Source organism: Prenolepis imparis, unplaced genomic scaffold (assembly GCF_030444845.1).
Source record: "Prenolepis imparis isolate NDT839.2.m4 unplaced genomic scaffold, iyPreImpa1.0 SCAF_7, whole genome shotgun sequence".
Taxonomy (NCBI): domain Eukaryota; kingdom Metazoa; phylum Arthropoda; class Insecta; order Hymenoptera; family Formicidae; genus Prenolepis; species Prenolepis imparis.
In genome coordinates, this window is record NW_028141165.1 from 586,843 (window position 1) to 606,869 (window position 20,027).

Below are 20,027 nucleotides of genomic sequence, written 5' to 3' on the forward strand. Positions count from 1 at the left end.
GAGAGAGAGAGAGAGAGCATCTGTCATGGCCGACGGTTGGTTGGCGAGCGTAGTTACGGTCGGAACGTATCGGCGTGCGGTGGTGTACGGCAGTTCGTTGTCGTCCTCCAAAGAGAGTGACTGAGAGGACGGGACAACGCGAAGCACAATAATGGATAATAATGGGCAGACGAGCGGGTGTCGATGCGAGGGTAGACGCTACTACTAGCGAGCTCGAGGTGCTCGTCGCGTCGGAAGAGACGGGGGAGGAGGGGGAGGAGGAGGAGGAGGAAGAGGAGAAAGAGGAACAGCGAAAGGTGAGCTTATGCGACCGGAGGTCCGCGATGACGATGGAGCCGCGGCATCCGCGTAGGGCCCGTCGCATCGTCGGGGTATGTCTGTTTCTGGCATTGACCGGAATCGTCTACCTGGGCTACTTCTGTCCGGATCACGTGTGCGCCCTGACTAATCGCGAGATCAAAGAGTCCGTCAGGATATCCGAGAGCCTGTCCGCCCCCGTCGGCTCTGCCGCTCTGTCTTCCGTCTCCATCGAGTTTGATAAAAACGGCCTGCTCTCAGTGCATCCCGCCTTCAAGCTGCAGAGCATCCAGGGCAGTCTAGGCTACGACGATGTTTTCGCCAACGACACTTTCCAGTTTGATATCAATGCTCACGACGTTATGGTTTTTTTGCATATACAGAAAACTGGCAAGTATACCCGCGAAAAGATTTTTGTAAGTTTTCATACATTATTTTTATCTCAAATTTTTTAGGCTCAAGAAATTTTTGTATTTTATTTTTTACCTTATTTATTTATGAATATTTTAATACAAATACATTATTAAATATTATTACATTTATGGTAATTATCTTTTATCAAAATATTATCAAATTGAATTAATATAAATAAATTAATATTAATACAGAGGAAAAGTATTTTTAAACTTAATATATAAATTGTGCTATAAATATGAAACAATTTTGTAAGAGTATCAGATAATAAAAAGATTTTTTCGGATAATAAAATCTTGAAAAATGACAAAAGTAAATTTTTATAGCGAGAATTACATTATAAGATGTAAAATGTAAAATGCAAAAATTAAAATGTTTAATTATATATTTCTTTTCTTGTGCATTGAGATTTTTTTTAGTATATGTTTAGACCAAAGTAAAACAAAGCAGTTATACTTGTCTTCGGGCTATTGTACACTTGAATTATTGCATTATTCATCAGGCATACTCAAATGCTCAAGCTCTATCTTAGAAAGAAAGAAAGAATAATTTAGGGATGTGAAGTTATTTAGTATGCTATGTGCTTACATCCTCTCTATTTTTCTTTCTCTTTGTATTCATAAATTTTCCTTTGTAAAACTGCATCTTATTATAAGTTTCAATTTTAAAATCTTTAATAAATAGTGTTAAAGTTTATGAATTTATGCATACAAATTTTTTCATTATTAATTTAGACTAATGATATAAATATCTATTATACAAAATATCTAATGTTGTTATTTTGTTGAAAGGTGGGACATTATTTGGAAAACATCTGGTGCGAGACCTAGAGTTACAAAGACCGTGTTCGTGTCAACGACGACGAAAGCGTTGCTTCTGTTTCCGTCCAAATCGTAACGAAAATTGGTTATTTTCACGATATTCTACTGGCTGGAAATGCGGTCTACACGCGGATTGGACCGAATTGACGAACTGTGTAGACACAGAGCTCAATAAAATCGAAGGAGAAGGCATCAAACGCCGTTACTTTTACCTAACTATCATAAGAGATCCCGTCGCGAGATATCTCTCCGAGTTCAAGCATGTGCAAAGAGGTGCTACATGGAGAGGTGCTCGTCATTGGTGCGGAGGCACTCAAGCAAATATACCCCAATGTTACAATGCCTCCAGTTGGAAAAATGTCACTTTTGAACAGGTAATTTCAATTTTTATTGTGACAATTGCGTAACATAAAAGAATTTCTTACACTTATAATTAGCCAGTATTGTTTATTTTGCATTTGCGATGCAGACTTCTTTCATGAATTAAAATAGTCTATCTATATGTTGTTCTATGTCTAGAAATACATTAAGATAAGAGTTGCTTATCTTTAAAAAGCCTTCATTTTCCTATGTGATTATTTCCTGTTAGATAACTTTATGCCCTCTTTCATAATAAGTGCATTGTACTTGTGACTTGTTGTTGTTATTCACATAAACAAAGAAAACGAAATTTTATTTTAATAAAGAGGTCATCGGAATACAACTATTAATATAGATTGAAAAGCTTGATTTAACAATGATATTATTATATTTGTGCAGTTTATGGCGTGTCCTTACAATTTGGCAAGTAATCGTCAAACTAGAATGTTGGCAGATCTGTCAATAGTTGGCTGTTATAATTCTACTCTTAGCAGCATTGACAGAGATCGTCTAATGTTGGCCAGTGCTAAACACAATTTGCAGTTTATGCCTTTCTTCATGTTGACTGAGTATCAGAAGGTATGCAATAATATATATTTATAAATATATTATACATAATTTTTATTGTTGACATTTTATTATTATTATAAATTATAAATTTATATTACTCCTGTTATAATATTCGTATAATATTCGTTATATAAAAATATTTTTTAATCGACTATAAAATTGCGCGCGTTATAATGTAGTCAATAAAATATAAAATACCGCTAGTCTTATATATAATAGCTAGTCTTATATGCAGAATAATGTAGAGAACAATTGCAACAGTTTCCTTTATGAATATTGTAGCTATATAAAGTTGTTATTCTTATACATCACGTTCGCAGCTTGAATGCTTAAGAATAGACGTCTTAATGTAAATATTTATGAATTCCCTTCTTCCAACATCTGTGAGCAATAAGTTTATTTTATAAACTACCCATTACCATGTTCTTAAATTCTTATTTTTATTATAGTTAAGAGAGAGAGAGAGAGAGAGAGAGAGAGAGAGAGAGAGAGAGAGAGAGAGAGAAAGAGATAATATACAATTTTTATTATAATTTATATATTATTATACTATGTTTAAAATAATAACATTCTTTTTCTAAGATGATGTTGCATAGATTATAGAAGATCATAGATGATAGAAGTAATTATCATAAATTAAGCTTTTTTACTTGTTCGGACTTGTTACTGACAAATTAAAGTTACTAGCCTTGATCTCTCTTGGCAGGGCACAGGCATGACTTTGCATCAAAAAACATTAAATTGCATATTAATATAATCATATTCATGTTAAAATAGTCATGTTAAAATATTCAAATTATTATTAAACAATATTATCAATACAATATATTGTTTTAATTAATATTTATATTAGAAGAAATAATATAAAGTATATAAATATCAACAATTAACATATATTAATGATTAAGTAGATATTTGTCTTAATATACATTATTTTATATCAATAACAAAATTGTATCACACTAGGTGGGGCAATATACCTTTGAGGAAACATTTAAGATGCGATTTGCTGTTGCCTTTGAACAGCATAATGCTACACTCAGCGCAGCTACTATGGCAACCCTTAGCGCAGAGCAATTGGACACTATACGTAGGCTCAACAGTCTGGACCTGGAACTCTATGAATTTGCAAAGAATCTCGCCTTTCAGAGATTTAAACGGCTTAGAGATCGCGATCCACATTTCGTACAACGATTCCAACATCTTGGTGAATTACCATCAAGGCAAAGTGTCACAGAATTTAATTGGGATTCCGTCATTGAAGATACTACAGAGTAATATGTAAGTACATTATTAAGCAATCTCTGTCGACGCCAAGCGATTCTAGATCTGAATATCTTAGAGAAATGCAAACAGAATGATTTATATATAAATCGCGTAGCTATCTGCGTAAAATTTACCAAATGCACAGAAAAGTACTTGGACAAGACCAAAGAGAAATCCGAGAACCTTGTGATGAACTTGGCTATTTTATCAGCAGCTAAAAGTTGCAATGTAATATTTGCAAAAATTTTCTATGTTTCATAAAATATTCATACACTATGAAGGTTCTTCCACATATAAGTAACATATCTTTATTTATGTTTCTACAGATAACACTGCTAATTTTTGTAAGAATTATCAGCAAATTAAATTATTGCCATATTCGCCAAATAATTTTTCTCAAATTAATTTCTATATATATTTATGTAGGTTTTAATTAATTTATATTTTTTGGATTATATATATATATATATATGTAGTTATATATATATAGAGAAGTATTTGTTTCTATTTTAAATTTATGGATTATATGAATAGTTTTATAACAAATGTTGATGCAACTTACTAAACCTATACACATTTTAATTGAATATAACATATATATTATACAAAAGTCATAATTTTAATCAGAAAGATAAGAAAAATTATATTTAGAAGCAAAATAAGAACACAATTATTTTTCGTTAATTCTGTATACTATTTACGAAAGGTTATTTTTAAGAGAAAGGTTATATTATTTATAAATTATAACATTTATTATTTATAAAAGGTTATTCCCGAGAATATTTTCACACAAAAATTTTATGTTCTCTTTCAAGAAAAACTAAATTTATTGTGTACAACACCTATATATACATGAAACACTTATATATCTCTTGAAATAAGAAGTAAAAAAACTTACGCATAAATGTGATGTAAAATGTTGTGTAAAACGTTAAGATTTAAATATCGAGATAAGCACAGACTTCTCGTTCATAAGAAAGATACAAATCAACAAAACTGCAACTTAAATTGCAAGAATGTTGAATATAATTATGATATTGATTAATCATATTTATATTGGATACGTTATATATAAATTTATAATATCTGTTATCCAGATGTACGTATAACAAATGCTATTAATTATTGCACAAATATTCTAGCCTTATTAAAAAAGAGAGAAAATATGTTTTGGTTAAAAACATAAAAAGAACATGCAAGATCCTCAATTATTTTGCACATTATCATTTACAACAGAAAGCTAAGAAATAGATATAACAAAATTTTATGCATTATACAATTTTTTACATCAGTAGCACATTGTAATTTAAAAAGATGCACACTCATAGATTTTGAATTACTTTTGTAAATATATATTTCTAAAAGTATATATATATATATATATATATATATATATTTTTTAATCAAATTATTTGCAGCATAATTGAAACGAATTCCGTTAGCTTTATGAAGCTAACGTTAGCATTTTAATATATGTAGTTTAAGTAATAAAAATATTGACTATGATAAGCCATATGTAAATCAAGGTATGTTTCTGAAAGAAATATTTGAAAGTGGGAAAAGAATATCAATTTTTAATCGTTAATCTGCACACTGCTCGAGAGATGATGATTAACGGTCCTACACTCGATTAATATAAAAAATGCTACACTGTTTATTAATTATAATTATATAATAATATAAATATAAATATTATTTTGTGTTAAAAAAAGTATTCGTGCAACGTGCAGATATAATTATAAATCATATCGAGTCCTCCAAATATTTCAGAAAATTATTTAAATTATTTTATCGCGGGCCTATATATAATTTAATCGCAAACAACAATATAATGCAACATAATTGGATGATCGTCCTTATTCCCAGCTTAAAATTAATAGTACTTTTTAACACGATTAATATTAATTCAACATACAACAAAAAAGTGCAATAAGACTTGCGATGGGTTACCATTATAAATATTTCATATCATCCAGTCATAATATAAATATAAAATAGCGATTAGTTTTATTAGCTACAATTAAAGCATAGGCAAAGGCTCTCTTGAATAATAATGGTCTTTCGAATGAATACAATATATCTAATAATATATAGGAAATTGAGTGCCATAAAAATCATGTAATTAAAAAAAAATTAATCAATAAAAAAATACACAATTATGTTATGTTTAGTATATAGGAATTATGGCAGATAATTAGATTAGAGGTAATAGATAAAAATTACATTGTTTCAATCGAATGACCTATTTATATTATAAATATATGATATTAAGCGTGTAAAATTATCAATAATTGTTTAAAACTACTCTCTACTATTAAGGACCAAAGATTTAAGATGTTTTAGCAAGTACTCGGAAAGCTTGCAGCACAAATTATAAGAAACTTTTTATACATATTGTTAGATAAAAAAAAGCTCATTACGTCGATGATAAGCGCAAATGATTACTTTAACGTTTTTCGTTTAGCTATCATATTATCGGCGCTTATCTGACTGTGATCGATTCTTATATCAGAAAAAAAGGCTTATCTATTCGATTATATTAAATGATAGTCGTCTGCGGTTAATTTTGAATGTATTAGAATTTTGTAAGTTTGATGATCTCATTGTCAGTTTAAAATGTATTCGTTCTACATAATAATTCTGCACAATAATTGAATCATTCAAATATTTACATGATCCAATAATGTAAAAAGAGAGGTGCAAGTTTTCAATATGTTAGAAAGGATGAAACATTAGCTTTAATGTTCATTATACGACACTTGTAGTAAGAGAAATGATATGAAAAGAGAAAGAGATAGTTAATAAAATGCCATGACACTAGCCTAATGAAGCGAACAATAGGCCTAAAGCCATCGGTACCTTATATAAGCCATTGTATATACCATACCATTAGTTATTTAAGGATCAATAAATCATGTATACAAGGCACACATATTTATGTGTGATTATATCTATTATTATACAATTATACAAATAAAGATATACAGATATTGTAAGATAGACGTCGCGCAGATCGAAATAGCGCTGAATCTAATTCATTTGAATGATTAATGTTGTAAACCCTTTAATTTTAATAAATCTGAAGAATTCTTTCAGTTATGTAAAATCTATTTACTACGAATTTCCTCGTTCTGTAATTCTGTAGTATGGATCGAAAAATAGATTCTCATATCACTTTAGGCAAATTATTTATTCCACGCACATTATCATGCAATTAATATGACAAACATTTATACTTTGTGATAACGTTTCTTAATACTATGTCATTGTAGCCTCCTCACCTATTTGAGATTTGTATTATTCTTAGTTTGGTTCCAATAATTAATCAAAACCATAAAATGGACGAACAATTATCAATTTTGACAATACAATGATTATTTCACTTTTGTTTTGTCATTCTGCTAAAGCAACGACTGCTCCAGCATTATTTTTTCAAAGCCCATTGGTAGAGTATAGATAAAATTTTCTAGAATTAAATCTAGGATGGCTCCATCGTCCACTAAAAATTAAAATATTACCAATTAAATATCAATCGTCGCATTATTCCTTATTCGTTAAAAAAAAAAAAACGATAAATATACGTACCATATAACACTGGATAAACTCGTCCCTTTATACTTATAACTGGAGCATTCATGGATTCCCCGTTTAAATAAAAATTCAACTCTATATGATCATAGGATATTCCCTAAAAAAAGTTTTCAATTATTCTAAAAAGATTTCGCTTGCAATGTAAATCTTAAAAACTACAAGTATATACTATTTGTTTGATTTTTTTAAGTTTTTTCAGTATATTAACTTGTTCTTGATAAAATTTTTAAAAAATAGCAATAATACGTACAATAACATCCCCTTCCTGTACAGGATTTTGAATTTTGTGGAGTTCTTGCTCGTTATGCCTTATAATACCATCCGAATTGAGCGCCCAACTTTCTGAATCCTTTCCTCCTATGGCAACATTGAGATCCGTATCTCTCCTGGCAAGCCCAATACCCCATATTCCACCTTGTTGTATCTTTACTTCAAAATAACTTTTACTTTGGACGAGAGGGGCATTTGTTAAGGCACCGCCACTTCCGCATATTCTTAGACCATTTTTCACTATTACTACTTCATTTCCTGCACAAAAAAAAGTATCATGAATTATAGATAACAATTTCAGTCAAACTATCTTTGTATAATTAAAATGTTAGAATGAAGGACATGGATCAGTATCTAACGTGCACTAAAAACATTGCGATAAATTATTATATATTAGAATATATTAAGAATGTTCCTGACGATTGCCTCGCGCGAACACAATAAAATCTTCCAGAAATTGGTTTATACAATAGATTGTATAAACTATATACTACAAAAAAAGTAAATCTGTAAATGTGCAAAAAATAGCGTGTAAATTGCGCGACGTATGGCGATTTCCTAGCGTTACGTCACGTCAATTAATTCAGGCGATTTGACAACCGCGTGACGAGTGTTGACAGTTACCCATATGAGTCGTGTCTAAGGCGATGGGATTTCGTTCCCGCTTCGGAGCTTGACTTGCGGCGAAGCCGAGGCCGTCGAAACAGTTTCTCAGACAACAAAACATCGTCCGCGACGCAGCTCGGCTTTGCTATTCGTTCAGAAATGCAGCAAACGCGACATCGTAGCGACGTAACCGGAGAAAAATCTCCTCCTTTTTTTTTGCCTCTCGACGAGCCCGTTTCCCGATTTTTCCCTTAATTCTCGCCGAAATCTACGAAATCCATCCGTGATGCCGCCACCAACTGGCGCAAGCTTGACGTTGCTAGACACTTCAAATTACGCATAAGCAAGTCGCACAAAAATGGCTTCCCCTCAGAAAAATGTTGATCAATATAAGTTATCTCAACAGCTTTTATCGCGTAAAACATATGTCATACTTTACGAATCTTCCTCATATTTAACGATGTGATAAATCTTTTTCACAGGTGTAAAGTTCTTCATGAATGACGTAAATTAGTTTGAGGTTAGATCAGGTTAGGTTAGGTTAGGTTTCGCATCATAGATCGAGGATGAATATGTGATATGTGCATGTTTTCAGCTCGCATATTTTAAGGTGCCTTTTCATGCTGACGTTCGACGCTCATTTTTAGCGTCAAAAGACGTCACGTGACCAAAAATAAAGATACCAATTCGTCAATTTTGGTCACGTGACGTCTTTTGACGCTAAAAATGAGCGTCGAGCGTCAGCATGAAAAGGCACCTGCAGGCTCCTGGCTCCTTGCCGACCATGTCGAAATCGTGACGTCAGAGGCGAGAAAACACACGCTAAAATTTCTTAGATGCCATTTCGAAATAAAAAAATATTTCGATGAAACAGCACTTCAGATGGCTTTAGCACACTCTTAAAAAACCCCGAAAACTATCCGTTCCCCTTTATAATCAATCAACAGCTGTAAAATGTAATATTATGAAGCCCAGTCCGTCTGGTCTTTGCACATGCGCAGTCATTCCGCATGTCAAAGTCTATCTCGATCATTTTACAGATGTTAACTGATTATAAAGGGAAAAGGATAGTTTTCGGGGGAGCACCCAGGAGCCTTAAGATAAACACAATTTTTTTTTTTTCATACCAAAACGGTATTTATTTCCTTATATTATACAAGAGTATGAGTTTATATCCGACTGGGATACAGCATCTGTAACATAAAACAATTAAAATTGTCTTTAGTAATGAAGATTATTACTTTTATTTGTGATACTGAGCGATACAACATTACATGCAATACAGTTGATTGTAGCAATTATTTCTTAAAACGAAATATATATATTAGTTATATATAAAATGCAATTTTCAATTAGACACGTGTAAAATTTAATATATATACAATATGTATACTTTTGTGTATATAGAATTATAAAATATAAACCAACTTACAATTCTGATACGATGACCCATTGCCTTGGCTGGCAGATTTCTCTTAAATTTTGCACGGACCGATCCACTCGCTCCATGAGGACGAGTGACTTTACCCCAGATGGCCCTAATCTTTGTTTTCTTTGTGGTCTTTCCAGGTACTGGGGTCTTGTTTTTAGCCTATAGCAAAGTTCATACATATGCTGTTATAATAATCTTAATGAATATGTATACATACTAAACTAATGATATATAGTGCTGAATTAAATTTTACAGAATTAAAAGAAAAAAAATATTAAAAATAAACAAAGATTTGAAAAAGAATTCTTCCACAGGAATATTTTTTATGTTTTTGCATTCAATTCGATTTCTTTCTCAAATGCGGATAAATTTATCAGAGATGATTTATATAAATATACCTTATATACATAGACACATCGTTTTCCTACGTAGAAATCAGAGTCCTGCTTAGTACCGGCTCCTTCAACTTTGAGCAGCGCAGTATGTTCATGTTGATTGCGCAATCCACGCTTATAACCGGTGAAGATGGCTTTCGCGTACAGACGTCCGTGTCTCTTGAAGGGTCGCTTCCTCAGAGCCACCGGAGCATCTTCTGTGGCACCTTCCTTAGTTTTAGGCGTTTTTACTTTACTCGTCATTTTCTAACGAAAAGAAGAAAATGCAATAAATAATACAAAAAATAAAAATCACACAAATATTCCTCGAATAAAAAAAGATAAAACTCTACGATTCCCATGCTGAAAAGGAATTAACAGAACACTTTGTGGTTATGTACGACAGTGGATAGCGGAAAAAAACATTTTGTCAGAAACTGTATGAAATTGTCAAAAATTTACGTAAAACTCGACATTAAAGATTCGACTTTTAAGATGAAATAATCTTGAAATTATATAATTTATTAAACCATGTACATTTCTGTTGTCACACTACGACCACCATAAATGCCATATGAAACATGTCACGGTAATCCGCCGGAATCATTGGAAATCAAATAACAATATATGCAAAAAAGTAATTATATGGTAATCTGACATAATGTTTTACAAAGTGTCCCTTTTATTTGTAAGAAAAATTAATTACATCAATTAATTTTTATTATTAATTATGAGATATCGTCACTGCGAAACATACCGAAATGTACCATGAACTAAAAGAACGTAAGAAAGAAGAGACCCTATATCCCTCTGCTGGCAAAAAGTATAACGAACATTAAGTAGCTTTTCATGCGATAGTCACACACATTTGATATCATTTATCTGAAAAAGTGTCAAAATTACTGTTGAAAATTGATAAATATAATGAATGAGATTGCTTATTTATTACAATACGATCGCACAATTTATCAGAATAAATTGAAGGGAATAAAAAGGAAGGTATAGAGTAAATGTAAAATTCAGTGAAATTTAGTGCAATTAAATACAATATGGAAATGTTATTTTTAAAAAAATAGACAATTTTTTAAACATTTTAAAAAATATTTTAAATATACATTTGATTTTCCCGCCTTTTTCAAGTTCATGTGGCTAGGGAAAAAGAGCTAGACAGAAAAAATCTTTCTCCTGATTGGTCAATCGCAATTCTACTTCAAGGAATAAATTTTGGAACGCAATCGAAGAGGATGAGTTTCCGAGATGTTTTCATCATTTTGTAGGAGATAACGCATCTCTCGCGAAATGTATAAACAATGGTATAACCAATTTGTGGAACCGGCTTTTAGAAAATGTAGAAAATTTTGAACGTTCATCCACGCACGATCGGTGCGTAAGTGCGGTGGTTATATATCATTTACATGCATTCACATGTTCTTATGTATGTCGCAATATTATTTCGTATTTATAAAAATTGACGTTATACATTCGTATTATATCGATCCGAATTACAGTAGCAGGCTGTACAGAATCCTATCTGCATATTAAATCGACGAAAAAGTTTGATACGAATCGAAATATATTATAATTCTTATCTGAACGTTTTCGAATGTTACGAATGTAATATTGCAGCAATGCATATCTCGCGAAATAAATGTTAATTTTATACTTTTATTTTATCCATTTATTCTCTTTGTTTCGTTTCTACTCGTTTACATAGATGTGACATAATATTCTGTACAGATATATTTCGAGATGTCAGGGGTGTCATAATTACATAGTATGTAAAAGCAAATACGACGATTAAGATAGAACAGCGGCGGTGTAAATTTAGGTAAAATATATCAGAGATGATATATAATTAAATTAAGTAGACGCATAATTAAATGTCTAACTTTGAGAATACTTTGCAGATGCTGGCTAATAAGCTAATTTTCATTTCGCACAATGATTGCCAGCGACATACAAGGCTCCTTGAAGGAAGCTCTGTACGAGACATTGACAGAAATTTTGTCACCTCATTATGAAACCCGCAAAGCAGCGGAACAGAGAATTCAAGCTTTAGAGGTGACAGAGGAATATGGAATACACTTGACAGAATTTGTCATTGATCCTAACGGGCATTTACCTATCAGACAATTGGCTTCCGTCTTATTGAAGCAATATGTTGAAACGCATTGGTGTTCATTAGCTGAGAAGTTCCGTCCACCAGAGCTTAACAATACTGCTAAAGAGAAGATTAAAGAGTTACTACCCTTAGGGCTTCGAGAATCTATTAGTAAGGTAATTTTTTGTTTATATATATATATATATAATACAAATCATTTATTTAACTGTAAAAATTAATTTGTCATTCAATTTAATATTATATTATTGCATACTGATACAATTTTTTGTACATATATGAATATAAATAAACAAGATATTTTTTATCTTAGGTACGAACTGCAGTGGCTTATGCAATATCTGGTATAGCGCATTGGGATTGGCCTGAAAATTGGCCTGCCTTGTTTGACGTTCTTGTCAGTTGTCTAAGAGAAAAGAGCGAATACGCTGTTCATGGAGCAATGAGAGTCTTGACAGAATTTAGTCGAGATGTCACGGACACTCAGCTGCCCAATGTTGGACCTATTATTCTTCAGGAGATGTACAGGATATTTCAAAGTGAAAATGTAAATTTTTGATGGAAAATGAAAATTTGTTTAAACAATTTTTTTCTTTGCATTATCATCTTTATTTCTTGCAGCAGTATTCGATTAGAACGCGTGGTCGTGCAGTTGAGATTTTTGTAACAATTACAACTTTGGCTGCTAATTTGGGAATATACGAAAAAACATTTACAGAGCAGTATCTGCAGCCAATCATTCCTATGTTCTGCGAGAAGTTTGTTGAGTGCCTCAGAGTGCCTAACAGCCCAACTAGTGACAGTGGATTCAAAACAGATATTATTAAAGCCATAAATTGTCTTGTTACAAAGTTGCCCAAATATGTATCGCATCTTTTACCTCAAATGCTGCCACCCGTATGGGAAACTTTATGTCAAAGTGCAAAGACTTATCAAGAAACGACAGTCAATGCCGATGAAGATATCAATGATAAAGAAGTTGATTCTGATGGTACGTTATTTTGATATATATTATCAACGTTATTTTTCCTATAAATACATTTATTTTTTAGGTGAAGTAATCAATTTCAACAGTTTGATTATTGCGATATTCGAATTTGTTCAGAATATTGTGGAACGCAAGAGGTTTATAAATATGTTAGATAATATGCTACCAGAAATAATATATTACCTAATAATATTTATGCAAATAACATACGACCAGATTCAACAATGGACAACTAATCCGAATCAATTTGTAGAGGAAGACGAATGTATGTTCGATTATAATGTTCGAATTTCCGCGCAAGAATTTTTAACAGTGAGTAGAGACATAATGGATGAAATAATTAAAAAACGCACGTTTTTACAAGTACAAAGTAAAAATTAATACTTTATCGTTTTCATTACAGACTCTTATCAATAACTTTGAGGAGAAAGCAGTACATGCGCTTTGCGATGTAGTTACACGACATATTGAAGCAACAAAGGCACTACAAGCCGGTAACGGCGACGGTAGCAATAGCAATGAAAGTTGGTGGAAATTACGGGAATCCTCTCTTCTGGCATTGAACTTATCTAAGAGTACTGTTGTTGAAAAACAACAAGCTGGGACGTTACAATTCGATATTATTAGATTTCTAGATACAGTTGTTTTGGGAATGTTAAATGATTCAGGTGATTAATTACATTAACCGGGCAATCTATATCCTATTTATATCATTTTATAATCAATATGTAGAATCATTGTAAAAATTATGTATATTCTTATCTTTTTTAGAATCCCCACCGTTACTTCTCGGTCGCTGCTTATGTCTCGGCGGACGATACGCCAAAATAATGCCACCGGAAGTGAGTTCTCGATTTCTGGAAGCGACAGTCAACGGCTTACAGGAAAATCAACCATCCTGTATTCGTATCAGCGCTGTTAAAGCGATCTATTGGTTTAGCGAAGCGTCAACTGAGAAAGATTCCATCGTAAACATAATACGCTGCCATATGCCCAATATATTTCAAGGATTATTCAGTCTAGTTAGTCAACCGAGCACGGATGTTCTAATCTTGGTCATGGAGACATTTCAAATACTAGTCTGGGTAATGCTTCGACATTTTCCTCTATTATACATACATTTTTATTGCGATCCTTTTTTTTCCTCGTTATTAAATTATTTGAATCTATTTGTATTTTATAGCAACACAAAGAGCTTACAGCATCAGTGGAAAACAAGATTTGTCCTTTGACAATTGCAGTGTTTGTAAAATTTCATAGTGACCCAACCATCTTAGATATATGCCAGAACATATTCAAGGATTTGACCCAGAATCCGAGCTGCATCGAACCGCTGCAAACTCGTATAATACCTACTCTTACGAGTATGATGACGATAACTCCTATGAACAAATCAAAGGATGGTACGTTTTTTTTATTATTGATAATACGCTCTTTTGTCAAATCTAGTCGATTTGATTTGGCCATTATCGCTAACTTTTTTTTTGTCAGAGGGAACTCGGGCCGTAGCGTTGGATGTGTTAAAAGTTCTTGTACAATATTCACCGTCGCCTCTGAGTAACGCCTTGATAGAGACCGCTTTCCCGGCTGCTTGTCATTGCATTCTCAACTCGGAGGATCACGCGACGCTGCAAAACGGCGGAGAACTCGTACGCAGTTATTTATCCGTGGGGGCGGAACAAGTCATCGCGCATCGAGGCAACGAAGGACAAACTGGATTGCAGTACATATTGGAAATAATTGCTCTACTTCTAAATCCGCAGGTAATATATCATCGAAAATTAGATTGTTATTTTTACTAGGAAATTACATATGTGTATACGTGACGGTATTTCAGTCGAGCGAATTTACTGCTATTTTTGTCGGACGTTTGGTTACAACGTTGATCAGAAACGTTGGGAACAATCTGGGTGAAAATCTTGATCTATTGTTGAAAGCGGTGCTTAGCAAGATGCAGAGCACCGAAACGTTGACCGTTATGCAGAGCTTGCTGATGATTTACGCGCATCTCGTAAATACGCAGTTCGACGCTGTGTTAAATTTTCTGTCGACTGTGCCAGGTCCTACCGGACAAAGCGCACTCGCATTCGTGCTGTCCGAATGGGTCAGTAGGCAGCGTTTGTTTCTCGGTAGATACGATCGTAAGGTCTCGACGGTTGCGTTGTGTAAAATCCTGGAATACGGAGTCACTCACGGAGATAGCAGATTGGACGAGATCACAGTCAAAGGGGATATGGTTATTTCAGGTTCGTAATCTTTCGATTATTGTGCATGGGTGAACAAGTGGCGATAATTGGCCACGACAATGCGACGAAATAAATTTTCTTGCTCGATGCATCTGCAAAATTTAATAATTGAATTTATTTTTCACTATTATTCTAACATGATAAATCGATTTACTGAGAAGAAAGTATATGCATATACTTTCTCTGATACTTTATATTCTGATTTGCCGCCTAATACCGCTGCTACTATGGCAAAAGTTATTTTGTTATATGGAAAAGAAACATATACATAGCGTCTTTCGCGAGATAATAAGTTAAAAAAATTCGGGTACGTATGTAGGAGTCGAAGATGGTGTGAGGACCAGAAGTAAAGCCGAATCGCAGCCTTACGAATGGACTTCGATGCCTGTACTTGTAAAAATTTTTAAAGTAATAATCAACGAATTAGCAAACGATATTGAAATCATTAACGCCAGTCAAGATACGGAAGTAAGTAACATCCCTTTTCTTTTTATATGCCTGTATTCTTTTTTTATGTTTTATTTTATTTTTTATTTTCAATTTTACTTTATCAAAATAAAGACACAATTTCGATGTCTAGAATTCTGACGACGAAGATGAGGACGAAGACGATGATGAATTGATAGATCCCGGAAATGAGACTGAAAACATTTTACGTAAGTTGCATGCGAAGAACCTATGTTACCCAATCGCTAATAAGAGAAAATGTCAATGAATATGACTCCTTTGTAGAATTTGGAGGCGCGGATGAAGAAAATGATGACGAAGAGGATCCAGAGCTACTGCGGGACTCTATTTACCATTTGAACCTCGGTCAATATCTGCGCGATTTCCTATTGAATTTCTCCACTCATCATTGCTTCCGCATGTATATCCAACACCTGAATGTGCCAGAACTAAAAGTCTTGAATACCATAAATATCAATACGCTTATGTAATAGGAAAATAATTGGAACAATTTTTGAATTTCATAATAAACGATCTTTTCTATACTCCGCGACAACGTTCATTATTTTCGTTATTATGAATTTTGTCGCCAATTATATTTCCTTGTATTATTTTGATAAGATATAAAACTTAAAAAGATTACTATAAACAAATACAATTACAATAATTATTGCAATTTGTCGTCACCATTGCATATATTAATGCTATATTTTATACTTGGGTTTTATTTACATTACACATATTTTTAGAATCGTGTTAAATCGCATCTACATACAAAAGACAGCATACATACGCGCAATCGTTTATATGTAACCTAGATCATACAACATATTTTCTACAATATTATATATAATATATAATATCATTCCTGATGCGCGTATCGCACATTATGCAGTGTATTCTCGTTAAAAAGTACGTGACAATCGTTTTATCGAAGCATCGTATTTGATTCGCACTCGCATTAGATTTTTCTCTTCTCCATATACGCATGTACATACATACTTATAGGGTCACAGGGCAGTATAGACATTATTGGCAGTATGGGATTCTAGTATTTGATTGTTTTCTGCAGGGAAAAAAAAATCGCGCGGCTCGATGCACATACGAGTTATATGCATGAGAATAAAAAACAGCTTTTTTTTTACACTTATACCAGAGATATCCCAGATTTCGAGTACGTATAGTTCGCGCGTTTCACATATTACATTCATTCTCTAGATGCTTTACAAAAATCATGTAAAAATTACGCAAAACAGCGTGTACATGCTATAATCTGTAAAACACACCATTCGATGTCCACGAAAATAAGTCAACAACAATGGAATCGACATTTAAGACGATGGTCCTCTGGATATACATTGCCCTGCCGCGTTTTCTATATCATAATGCGCAAAACAAAAAAGATAATATTGATTACGTTAATATATCACTTATCATACATATCTACAAATCTATAATTACCGATGTCTCTGCGCATTGAATATTTTTGTCACGTGTATAAAATAATCTACATATATTACGGCGTCATAAATATTTACAAGATTGATTAGGGCAAGACGTGCTGTATAAACTCCACACATGTCTACAATTTAGCGATCATTTAAGTTCCTTCGCTTTATTCAATGTTTTTTAACGTGTCCTCTGCACTTTTTATTTTTATATTATAAAATCACAAAAATTATTGAACGTCCCGTATACTGCACATCTAGCAGAAAATTAAAAATAAATATTTTCGTCATTTTTATGTAATCAACGTTAAATTATATCTTTTTTTTTTGCGTTAAGAATTGAAGATATCACATGCATATATATACTTGTGTTATATATATATTATAAGAACTTTGCAATGTGATCGTTGAATTTGCGCGCTTTTATATATATATATATATATATATATATCTTTTATATATTTATATCGAGCGCGCAAGATTAATAATTTCTGATTATTATTCAAACAAATCTACATCTTGAACATTGCCTTCGCGTGATGCACAAGCAGCTATATTCATACGAATTATATAAAACAGATACATAAGTAGTGTCACGTAGATAATTCGAGAGGAGTGTTACATGCGGTAAAATATTTTAATGTTTTTCTCATACTATATAAAAGTCATGCGTAAAAATATATCTTTGCGCGCTATTTCGTATATTTCTGCGCGACGAATGATTGACTTGGAACGAACTCGCACAACGAGTTTGCTTATACCGTAGTAACCGATAGTAGACCCATTAATTTCCCCCCCGTGCCCGGACCGCTTGCTCCCACCCTGTTTCCGTGAACCAACATTTCTTGCACGGTAGTGAAGTCATCTAGAGTTGTCTTTTTACGCGCCATTTTCTTGTGACTGAGCTCTACGATGTTTAAAGGCTTCTTCGATCCCTTGTCCTCTGTATGTTCGCATATCAGCAAATCGTTGGTTTGTTGCATCTGCTGCTGTTGCTGTTGCAGCATCAGTTCCTGCTGTCGTTGCTTGCGCTCACGCGCGCGTTCCAATTGTCGTTTACGCTCCTCCTTGCTCCAATAGCGTCCGACCTAGAATAGTATGTGAATACAAATTGTGATGAATCGACTTTAATTCAAAAATATCAAAATCGGAATAGTAAATTGTATATATATTTTGCTGTATATTTTTTTCCAAGAAAGAGAATTTATAATCTCGTTTTTATACTTGACTAGTAGATTATTTGATTAGTATCAATTATGCTCACCTTCATCTCCGACATGGCATCGTCCTCTGTGGTGTGACCGGCTCTCTCCTCGCATATCTTGATCGCCCGATTCCGCAGTATCCGATTTCGCACGGGCCTCCTGGCGATGTACCTCGTCCCATCCGCTCTCCTCTTTACCTTCCACTCCATTTGCACCTCGCCCTTGTCCTCTGGCGGTGTCCACGTGGTGGACGTGCACACCTGCTGACTGCCGACAAACTGGTACTGCGTGAGATTCGGCGCCTGAAAGTTGCCGTGCGACTTGGACTTTCTCGCGCCGCCCGCTGATGTCTCCTTGGACGTTGTGACGTTCTTCCGATTGAGCGCCTGCTTGAACAGCTGTTGCTGCAACATCATCGTCTGTTGCAGATTTGCCACGTTCGTATACATGGTATCAGCTGGCAGCGTGTTGGCGTTCATCGACAATTCATTACGATCTTTGTGATGATGCGAGGACGACGACGAGCTCTTTCTCACACTCTGATTCTTCGACGATTGCCTAATCGTCGCGGATGTCGCGGATGTCACGGACGTCGTGCTCGGCGTCATAGGACAATTGCAGCTCGGCTTCTGTTGCTGCTGAGGTGTCTTCGGCGGCGGACACAATACCAACGTGCTCTTGTGATGATCTCTCTCGCCCTGTTGAAGCTCCAAGGTCAAAGGATTGCTGTGACAAGACTCGCCAGTGTTGTACGCGCTCGAGCTGTCCTTCTCCTCGCCAGAACTGTTGCTCTTTGAAGAGGACCATTTTTGGTTCTGTTGTCCACTGGCAGACAGGTGATTCTGTGTTGTACCACCGCTGTGCTGCAATTGCGTAGGCGCATGGTTCGACTGCTGCGTCCAATGCTGGTGGTGTTCGTACGGCGATGAGTAAATTGGCTCACTGTCCGATTCTGGTATGGTCTCATAGATGTGCTCCGTGTCGCTCCACACGTGGCTCGAGTAAGCTTCGACGAGCTTCACCGTCGGCGTTGGCGGCTGCGGCGGTCCAGGTTGTTGGCTGCGTAGCGAGATACCCTCGAGCCTCTTGGAGCAATCCTTCAACGAATCTTGCATCCACTGTTTGCTCCGCTCTTCCGTGTGATGTGCCGGCGAAGTCGCATTCTTGCCGCTTGACTTTTGCGAGTTCTGCGACGAACTTGTGGACGAGGAGTTCGTAGAGAAGATGTTGATAGATTGCTGCTGCTGCTGCTGCTGTTGCTGTTGCTGTTGTTGCTGAGTGTGAGAAGGTATAGGTGGAGGTGCTTTCAAGGTGCAGTTGTTTATCTCGGTTTCTTTGGTACGTTCCTCCGTTTGCTGCTGTTGTTGACGGATCAGCTGCTCGATCATACTGTTTTGATACGCTGGCAGGTTCTCAGGCGAAAGCGGCGGCGATCCCTGAAGCGAAATGGTTCATGATAGATAGCGATATACAGCACCTTAATGCTGAATGATTTTTTTTTATCACTTTACGTGATTCAACTTACTTGATGATAGATGCGCCTATCATCATATTCGTCGTCCTAAAATAAAAT

The 20,027-nt window shown here is 34.4% G+C and overlaps 5 protein-coding genes across 10 annotated transcripts in view; 2 read left to right on the forward strand and 3 right to left on the reverse strand.

The window, feature by feature from the left end:
* Position 1: 1 nt before the first annotated feature.
* Positions 2-6,834, forward strand: Hs6st (heparan sulfate 6-O-sulfotransferase). The gene is made up of 4 exons (XM_083041871.1): positions 2-687; positions 1,503-1,906; positions 2,292-2,471; positions 3,429-6,834. The coding sequence occupies exons 1-4, from the start codon at positions 162-164 to the stop codon at positions 3,738-3,740; spliced, it is 1,422 nt and encodes a 473-aa protein (XP_082897997.1). The 5' UTR covers positions 2-161; the 3' UTR covers positions 3,741-6,834.
* Positions 6,777-8,462, reverse strand: LOC145938362 (SPRY domain-containing protein 7). Its single transcript, XM_083041883.1, has 4 exons — positions 8,214-8,462; positions 7,570-7,847; positions 7,314-7,416; positions 6,777-7,227 (listed from the first exon to the last, which is right to left on the reverse strand). The coding sequence occupies exons 1-4, from the start codon at positions 8,314-8,316 to the stop codon at positions 7,130-7,132; spliced, it is 582 nt and encodes a 193-aa protein (XP_082898009.1). The 5' UTR covers positions 8,317-8,462; the 3' UTR covers positions 6,777-7,129.
* Positions 8,463-9,305: 843 nt separating this feature from the next.
* Positions 9,306-10,824, reverse strand: Rpl35a (ribosomal protein L35A). Of its 2 annotated transcripts, none has more exons than XM_083042535.1 (4): positions 10,759-10,824; positions 10,026-10,268; positions 9,628-9,786; positions 9,306-9,388 (listed from the first exon to the last, which is right to left on the reverse strand). In XM_083042535.1, the coding sequence occupies exons 2-4, from the start codon at positions 10,263-10,265 to the stop codon at positions 9,365-9,367; spliced, it is 423 nt and encodes a 140-aa protein (XP_082898661.1). In that variant the 5' UTR covers positions 10,266-10,268; positions 10,759-10,824; the 3' UTR covers positions 9,306-9,364. The 2 variants fall into 2 exon arrangements, with proteins under 2 accessions (XP_082898661.1, XP_082898660.1); XM_083042534.1 differs by lacking the exon at positions 10,759-10,824 and adding an exon at positions 10,708-10,745.
* A 458-nt stretch (positions 10,825-11,282) lies between these two features.
* Ipo9 (Importin 9) lies at positions 11,283-16,346 on the forward strand. 5 transcript variants are annotated; one of them, XM_083041864.1, is made up of 14 exons: positions 11,283-11,384; positions 11,739-11,829; positions 11,909-12,278; positions 12,434-12,667; positions 12,742-13,111; positions 13,173-13,420; positions 13,512-13,776; positions 13,880-14,193; positions 14,292-14,511; positions 14,600-14,871; positions 14,946-15,354; positions 15,674-15,822; positions 15,935-16,010; positions 16,087-16,346. In XM_083041864.1, the coding sequence occupies exons 3-14, from the start codon at positions 11,943-11,945 to the stop codon at positions 16,290-16,292; spliced, it is 3,099 nt and encodes a 1,032-aa protein (XP_082897990.1). In that variant the 5' UTR covers positions 11,283-11,384; positions 11,739-11,829; positions 11,909-11,942; the 3' UTR covers positions 16,293-16,346. The 5 variants fall into 5 exon arrangements, with proteins under 5 accessions (XP_082897990.1, XP_082897994.1, XP_082897991.1 ...); XM_083041868.1 differs by having other exon boundaries at positions 12,745-13,111; XM_083041865.1 differs by having other exon boundaries at positions 11,295-11,436.
* A 143-nt stretch (positions 16,347-16,489) lies between these two features.
* Slip1 (SLo interacting protein 1) overlaps positions 16,490-20,027 on the reverse strand; it is a 171,254-nt gene continuing 167,716 nt past the window's right edge. The window contains exons 5-7 of the mRNA XM_083041869.1: positions 19,980-20,015; positions 18,514-19,890; positions 16,490-18,337 (exon numbers count right to left, since the gene is read on the reverse strand). Of these exons, the coding sequence (XP_082897995.1) occupies positions 18,005-18,337; positions 18,514-19,890; positions 19,980-20,015 (1,746 nt within the window). The 3' untranslated portion in view covers positions 16,490-18,004. The remainder of the gene's footprint in view (positions 18,338-18,513; positions 19,891-19,979; positions 20,016-20,027) is intronic.

Coding starts and splice junctions, on each gene's coding strand:
- Hs6st (XM_083041871.1), top strand. CDS start 162: ATGGGCAGACGAGCGGGTGTCGATGCGAGGGTAGACGCTACTACTAGC. Junction 688..1,502: donor TTTGCATATACAGAAAACTG/GCAAGTATACCC, acceptor TTTTGTTGAAAG/GTGGGACATTATTTGGAAAA. Junction 2,472..3,428: donor TGTTGACTGAGTATCAGAAG/GTATGCAATAAT, acceptor GTATCACACTAG/GTGGGGCAATATACCTTTGA.
- LOC145938362 (XM_083041883.1), bottom strand. CDS start 8,316: ATGTTTTGTTGTCTGAGAAACTGTTTCGACGGCCTCGGCTTCGCCGCA. Junction 7,848..8,213: donor CTTAGACACGACTCATATGG/GTAACTGTCAAC, acceptor TTTTTTGTGCAG/GAAATGAAGTAGTAATAGTG. Junction 7,417..7,569: donor TACAGGAAGGGGATGTTATT/GTACGTATTATT, acceptor AACTTTTTTTAG/GGAATATCCTATGATCATAT.
- Rpl35a (XM_083042535.1), bottom strand. CDS start 10,265: ATGACGAGTAAAGTAAAAACGCCTAAAACTAAGGAAGGTGCCACAGAA. Junction 9,787..10,025: donor GATGTGTCTATGTATATAAG/GTATATTTATAT, acceptor ACTTTGCTATAG/GCTAAAAACAAGACCCCAGT. Junction 9,389..9,627: donor TGGGTCATCGTATCAGAATT/GTAAGTTGGTTT, acceptor TTTATGTTACAG/ATGCTGTATCCCAGTCGGAT.
- Ipo9 (XM_083041864.1), top strand. CDS start 11,943: ATGATTGCCAGCGACATACAAGGCTCCTTGAAGGAAGCTCTGTACGAG. Junction 14,512..14,599: donor TATGAACAAATCAAAGGATG/GTACGTTTTTTT, acceptor TTTTTTTGTCAG/AGGGAACTCGGGCCGTAGCG. Junction 16,011..16,086: donor TGAGACTGAAAACATTTTAC/GTAAGTTGCATG, acceptor ACTCCTTTGTAG/AATTTGGAGGCGCGGATGAA.